Source organism: Salvelinus fontinalis, chromosome 6, assembly GCF_029448725.1.
Source record: "Salvelinus fontinalis isolate EN_2023a chromosome 6, ASM2944872v1, whole genome shotgun sequence".
Taxonomy (NCBI): Eukaryota; Metazoa; Chordata; class Actinopteri; order Salmoniformes; family Salmonidae; genus Salvelinus; species Salvelinus fontinalis.
Genome location: NC_074670.1, coordinates 11,407,154 through 11,414,724, shown reverse-complemented (window position 1 = coordinate 11,414,724; position 7,571 = coordinate 11,407,154). Strand labels below are relative to the sequence as shown.

General features: G+C 45.1%; 1 protein-coding gene across 1 annotated transcript; it reads left to right on the top strand.

The window, feature by feature from the left end:
- The first annotated feature begins 2,344 nt into the window (after window positions 1–2,344).
- Window positions 2,345–7,150, top strand: LOC129857032 (GTP-binding protein GEM-like). Its single transcript, XM_055924914.1, has 4 exons — window positions 2,345–3,202; window positions 3,447–3,523; window positions 3,676–3,880; window positions 6,259–7,150. Exons 1-4 carry the CDS (start codon window positions 2,848–2,850, stop codon window positions 6,540–6,542), a joined length of 921 nt encoding a protein of 306 aa, XP_055780889.1. The 5' UTR covers window positions 2,345–2,847; the 3' UTR covers window positions 6,543–7,150.
- Window positions 7,151–7,571: the final 421 nt, after the last annotated feature.

Here is a 7,571-nt window from a genome sequence, read left to right as displayed (position 1 = left end):
TGCTACTTTATTCAAAATAAAAAACAGAAATACCTTATTTACAGAAGTATTCAGACCCTTTGCTATGAGTATCAAAATTGAACTCAGGTGCATCATGTTTCCAATGATCATCCTTGAGATGTTTCTACAACTTGACTGGAGTCCACCTGTGGTAAATTCAATTGATTGGACATGATTTGGAAATGCACACACCTGTGCCTTTTCTGGTCCCACAGTTGACAGTGCATGTCAGATCAAAAACCAAGTCAAGAGGTCGAAGGAATTGTTCGTAGAGCTCCTAGACAGCACTGAAGGTCCCCAAGAACATAGTGGCCTCATCATTCTAAAATGGAAGAAGTTTGGACTCTTCCTAGAGCTGGCCACCCGGCCAAACTGAACAATCGGGGGAGAATGGCCTTGGTCAGGGAGGTGACCAAGAACCCGAAAGTCACTCTGACAGAGCTCCAGAGTTCCTCTGTGGAGATGGGAGAACCTTCCAGAGGGACAACCATCTCTCAGGCCTTTATGGTAGAGTGGCCAGACGGAAGCCTCAGTAAAGGCACAAGACAGCCTGCTTGGAGTTTGCCAAAAGGCACCTAAAGGACTCTCAGACCATGAGAAACAAGATTCTCTGGTCTGACGAAACCAAGATTGAACTCTTTGGCCTGAATGCCAAGCGTCACGTCTGGAGGAAACCTGGCACCATCCCTACGGTCAAGCATGGTGGTGGCAGCATCATGCTGTGGGAATGTTTTTCAGCGGCAGGGACTGGGGGACTAGTCAGAATCGAGGCAAAGATGAACGGAGCAAAGTACAGAGAGATCCTTGACGAAACCTGCTGCAGAGCGCTCAGGACCTCAGACTGGGGACGACAGTTCACCTTCGAACAGGACAACGACCCTAAGCACAAAGCCAAGAAAACGCATGAGTGGCTTTGGGACAAGTCTCTGAATGTCCTTGAGTGGCCCAGCCAGAGCCCGGACTTGAACCCGATCAAACATCTCTGGAGAGACCTGAAAATAGCTGCGCAGCGACACTCCCCATCCAACCTGACAGAGCTTGAGAGGATCTGCAGAGAAGAATGGAAGAAACTCCCCAAATAAAGGTGTGTCAAGCTTGTAGAGTCGTACCCAAGAAGACTTGAGGCTGTAATCGCTGCCAAACGTACTTCAGCAAAGTACTGAGTAAAGGGTCTGAATACTTACGTAAATGGAACGTTTCCATTTTTTTTATATACATTTGCAAACATTTCTAAAAACCTGTTTTTGCTTTGTCATTATGGGGCATTGTGTGTAGATTGGTGAGAGGAAAAACAATGTAATCAATTTTATAATAAGGCTGTAACGTAATTTAAAAAAAGTCAAGGGGTCTGAATACTTTCCAAATGCACTGTAGCTACTCTAACTTGATAGCCTGAAATGGCTCTAGGTAGTTAGTTGAGGCTAGCTAAAGCCAACTTCATAAAATTGCTATGTGGCTAGTAGTATTACAGAGAAACAACAACAACATATCTTTTTTATTATTCCTATTTTTAAAACAGGACACATCTGAGGGGGCACATGCCTCTGCCTAGAGGAGAATGTACTGGGGCCTTCTGTCACTCAAATGCATGTGTAACAGTTTAACTTTAGTCCGTCCCCTCGCCCAGACCCGGGCGCGAACCAGGGACCCTCTGCACACATCAACAACAGTCACCCACGAAGCATCGTTACCCATCGCTCCACAAAAGCCGCGGCCCTTGCAGAGCAAGGGGAACCACTACTTCAAGGTCTCAGAGCAAGTGACGTCACCGATTGAAACGCTATTAGCGCGCACCACCGCTAACTAGCTAGCCATTTCACATCGGTTACACATGGCTCTTTATGACCTTTTTCCATTGCAGCACCAGTGTGTAACCAGTGATTATGTTAATGTGAGCTCTACTGTTATTTTTGGGGAAGTGTCCATCACCCAGTGTGACACTAAAGACATGTGAAGAGGAGAATCAACAACTTCTGCATAATCAAAACAGTTGCTTTGTGAGAAAGTGTTAACCCTGGATCTTAATGCATGTTCACAGTTAGCCATTGTTATGTAAAGGAAACCATGTAGCCAAACCAAACATAACATATCATACTACTACTATACTAATTTGGTATCCCGGAATTACGTTTACTATGTTATGTCTAGTCTATGAAACCAGGCTGTTATGATATGTCCCTGCTCAGCCTCTACAGTATCAGAAACATTGGCAGTAGCCTACACATGTGGAAACACACATCTCCACTTATCCACTGCTGCCTCTGGGTGGGAGGGCCAGACCCCCTCAACACCACTGGTCCCGAGCCGTGAGAACGCACAAGGGTGAGGGAGGAGACACAGACTTGACGTCAAGGAAACCCTATCTCGCGCTGAGCCCTTCTTTATATAAATCTCGCCGCAGAAGAAATCCCATTATAACATTAGAGAGAGAGACCGATTTACGGGATTACACGCGCTCACAGTGTTCAGAGACCTCAACAACCAAACAGCCTCTTTCTTTCCCATCTCGAGGATTTAACTGTCTACCTGCACTGATGCGTGACTTCCACTGATGTGGGACAACTTCTGACGTTTGTTCGTAGCTCTTGACTTCCACTGATGTGGGACAACTTCTGACGTTTGCTCGTAGCTCTTGATGAACTCTTATTCCTATTCCTGAGTTTGGACATTCGGTTGTATCCAGTCTTCATCCATTTCACTCAATTATGGACTTTTACTTTCTGAGAATACTTTGGAGATTCTCATCTGTTCCATTATTTGTTTTATAGTCCAGTCCAAGGGTGTTTTTTCAGCGCACCTTTATTTTAAAGGGCGAGTTTGTTTGATTTATTTTATTATCTTATCATCATGCTGTTGAGCATGCGACGACATAGTCTGAGGCTGCAGCACCAACTCCACCGGTGGAGCATCAGTGATACCGGGAGCCACCTATCAGACAGCCTCGTGTCTCCAGCGTGCATGTCCCGCTCCAAATCCTGTACGAACTCCGCCGGGGAATCAGATGGGAGCCGCGACAGCTGGGCCTCTTTAGACTCCGCAGACTCCGTCATCTCCACTGGGTCTACCGGGAATGCCGGCGGCAGCACGAGACCGTTTCGCGTGGTGCTGCTGGGCGCCAGAGGGATCGGTAAAACCGCGATTGCCAGCATCTTCGCTGGAGCGGCAGACAGCATGGACAGTGACGAGTGCGAGCTCTATGGAGGTGAATGAATTACAATGCGCTTGATAATAAGGAAAATATATTTTATAGCGTAGGCCAATATTATGACTTTGTGATGGATGTATTTAATGCTTTTGTGCGTAATGGGAAACATCCACTTGGGCTCCTTTTTACGCATCCATCTTACATCAATATAAAAGTAAGATGCTTGAACAATTCTATTTGTATGAATCTAAATGTTGGTTGTGAATGTGGTTCTTAACACAGTGATTGGTTTGTTCTTCAGATGAGGTGTGTGAGCGGACTATCACAGTGGATGGAGAGAAAGCCACAGTCACTCTAGTGGACAACTGGGACTCAGAGGTAAGAGAGAAACTTCTAATGGTTACTTGATGAAACTCTAGTCTGTAGGCCTAGTCTCAACTCTGTCTTGCTGTGTGTGTGTTTTTGCCATACTCTAACAGTTTGTTTATATATCACAGCTCTAACGTAGTCTCTATTTGTGTTCCCTTCAGGATGAGGGAGGGTCGTCTCAGGACCAGTGTATACAGACAGGCGATGCGTACCTGCTGGTCTACTCTATAACTGACCGGTCCTCCTTCCTGCAAGCCTCAGAGCTACGTATATCCCTCCGCCAACACCGCCCTGCCCACCACACGCCAATCATCCTGGTGGGAAACAAGTGTGACTTGGTCCGCCGCAGAGAAGTGTCAGTTAACGGTGAGATTAGAGGCACAGGTGTGTGTGTGTGTGTGTGTGTGTGTGTGTGTGTGTGTGTGTGTGTGTGTGTGTGTGTGTGTGTGTGTGTGTGTGTGTGTGTGTGTGTGTGTGTGTGTGTGTGTGTGTGTGTGTGTGTGTGTGTGTGTGTGTGTGTGTGTGTGCGTGCTTGCTTGCGCATGTGTATACAGTTGATGTCGGAAGTTTACATACACTTAGGTTGGAGTCATTATAACTTGTTTTTCAACCACTCCACACATTTCTTGTTAATTAACAAACTATAGTTTTGGCAAGTCGGTTAGGACATCTACTTTGTGCATGACACAAGTCATTTTATATTTCACTTATAATTCACTGTATCACAATTTCAGTGGGTCAGAAGTTTACACACAGTAAGTTGACTGTGCCTTTAAACAGCTTGGAACATTCCAGAAAATTATGTCATGGCTTTAGAATCTTCTGATAAGCTAATTGACATTATTTGAGTCAATTAGAGGTGTACCTGTGGATGTATTTCAAGGCCTACCTTCAAACTCAGTGCCTCTTTGCTTGAAATCATGGGAAAATCAAAAGAAATCAGCCAAGACCTCAGAAAAAAATTGTGGACATCCACAAGTCTGGTTCATCCTTGGGAGCAATTTCCAAATGCCTGAAATTACCACATTCCTCTGTACAAACAATAGTACGCAAGTATAAACACCATGGGACCACGCAGCCGTCATACCGCTCAGGAAGGAGACGCGTTCTGTCTCCTAGAGATGAACGTACTTTGGTGCGAAAAGTGCAAATCCATCCCAGAACAACAGCAAAGGACCTTGTGAAGATGCTGGAGGAAACAGGTACAAAAGTTTCTATATCCACAGTAAAACAAGTCCTATATCAACATAACGTGAAAGGCTGCTCAGCAAGGAAGAAGCCACTGCTCCAAAACCCCCATAAAAAGCCAGACTACGGTTTGCAACTGCACATGGGGACAAAGATCATACTTTTTGGAGAAATGTCCTCTGGTCTGATGAAACAAAAATAGAACTGTTTGGCCATAATGACCATCGTTATGTTTGAAGGTTAAAGGGGGAGGCTTGCAAGCCGAAGAACACCATCCCAACAGTGAAGCACGGGGGTTGCAGCATCATGTTGTGGGGGTGCTTTGCTGCAGGAGGGACTGGTGCACTTCACAAAATAGATGGCATCATGAGTGAAGAAAATTATGTTGATATATTGAAGCAACAACTCAAGACATCAGCATACCACCCTGCATACCACTGCTGGCTTGCTTCTGAAGCTAAGCAGGGTTGGTCCTGGTCAGTCCCTGGATGGGAGACCAGATGCTGCTGGAAGTGGTGTTGGAGGGCCAGTAGGAGGCACTCTTTCCTCTGGTCTAAAAAAAATATCCCAATGCCCCAGGGCAGTGATTGGGGACACTGCCCTGTATAGGGTGCCGTCTTTCGGATGGGACGTTAAACGGGTGTCCTGACTCTCTGAGGTCATTAAAGATCCCATGGCACTTATCGTAAGAGTAGGGGTGTTAACCCCGGTGTCCTGGCTAAATTCCCAATCTGGCCCTCAAACCATCATGGTCACCTAATAATCCCCAGTTTACAATTGGCTTATTCATCCCCCTCCTCTCCCCTGTAACTATTCCCCAGGTCGTTGCTGCAAATGAGAACGTGTTCTCAGTCAACTTACCTGGTAAAATAACGGTAAAATAAAATAAATAAAATCAGTCAGGAAGTTAAAGCTTGGTCGCAAATGGGTCTTCCAAATGGACAATGACCGCAAGCATACTTCCAAAGATGTGGCAAAATGGCTTAAGGACAACAACGTCAAGGTATTGGAGTGGTCATCACAAAGCCCTGACCTCAATCCTATAGAAAATGTGTGGGCAGAACTGAAAAAGCGTGTGCGAGCAAGGAGGCCTACAAACCTGACTCAGTTACACCAGCTCTGTCAGGAGGAATGGGCAAAAATTCACCCAACTTATTGTGTGAAGCTTGTGGAAGGCTACCCAAAACGTTTGACCCAAGTTAAACAATTTAAAGGCAATGCTAGCAAATACTAATTGAGTGTATGTAAACTTCTGACCCACTGGGAACGTGATGAAAGAAATAAAAGCTGAAATAAATAATTCTCTCTACTATTATTCTGACATTTCACATTCTTAAAATAAAGTGGTGATCCTAACTGACCTAAGACAGGGAATTTTTACTAGAATTAAATGTCAGGAATTGTGAAAAACTGAGTTTATATGTATTTGGCTAAGGTGTATGTAAACTTCCTACTTCAACTATATGTTACAGAGGGCTGTGGGTGAGCTATGGTGTTTGGTGGTGTGTTTATGAGTTTCTCAGCAGCGATCTGACTGTGACTGTTATTCTCTCCAGAGGGCCGTGTGTGCGCTGCAGTGTTTGACTGTAAGTTCATCGAGACGTCAGCAGCAATGCAACACAACGTCTGGCCAGCCTTCCATGGCATTGTACAGCAGCTACGACTACGCAGAGACACCAAGGAGAACAACGACCGCCGCAGACACACACACTCACACACACGCTGCGACAGCATACCCAAGAAGGCCAAACGCTTCCTGGACAAGATGGTGGCCAAGAACAATGCCAACGTGGCATTCCGTCTGAAGTCCAAATCCTGCCATGACCTTTCAGTGCTCTAAGACCCAGGACACACACACAACCCCACCCCTACTGCAGTCTACATTAGACTGACCCTTCAAAACTGTCACCCCATTCGCCAGCCTCTGTGACGGTCTGGAGAATCAACCAATGGACATGCAGTGTTCTGACAATCTCAGCCGACAGAGAGATTGAAATAGGAAAAGAGAGAGAGGTGCTAGATAATTAGTGATCTCTAATCCTTTTAGGATCCCTCACTGAGACTCACTTCTCTCTCTCTCTCTATCATCCCTCGTTCTCTCTCCCAAGTGCTTTAACTAGGTTACCCGGACAATTTGAATTCTGATAACAAGGTGTTTGTATGTCTGTGGTTTTGTACATAGTCCTATCTGTCCGATTGAGATAACTGACAATCTACACTGCTCGTCTTGTGTATGTTCTGCTGTGTGTGGATATTTACCGTTGGTTTTGTTTAGCAGTGGAATAAAATCCATATTTCCTTTAAAATGTCATAATGTTCACTTGTCGTCTTGCTAGACTCCAATAACATCACAAACACGCTATTGGAACATGACACAGAGCAGTTATATCCTCCCCTCAGAGGTAACTCCTCTGTGTGTGTGTGTGTGTGTGAGTGTGTGTGTGTGTGTGTGTGTGTGTGTGTGTGTGTGTGTGTGTGTGTGTGTGTGTGTGTGTGTGTGTGTGTGTGTGTGTGTGTGTGTGTGTGTGTGTGTGTGTGTGTGTTCCCACCAGGATGATTGGCACTGACCCCCTAGAGACCTGGGATTGGGGCCAGGGCAGTAGCGTGTGTGAGAGAGGGATAATTAGGACACACAGACATGTCTTGTACAGTGGCCTTACAAAATACTTTTAAACTGGAAGAACTTGTCCTGATTGGTATTTTTAAATCACTGATGAATGATCTTGAGACTGATTCTCTGACCTGTCAATGTTTTTAATTTGCTGTTTTTGATTTTTGTTATACTCTTGTGAATTTGATTGTTTTTACTAGATGACTTGTAGTTTTTCATGTTGTTTGTCTGTAATTTTTGTAATGACTTGGTGCTGCC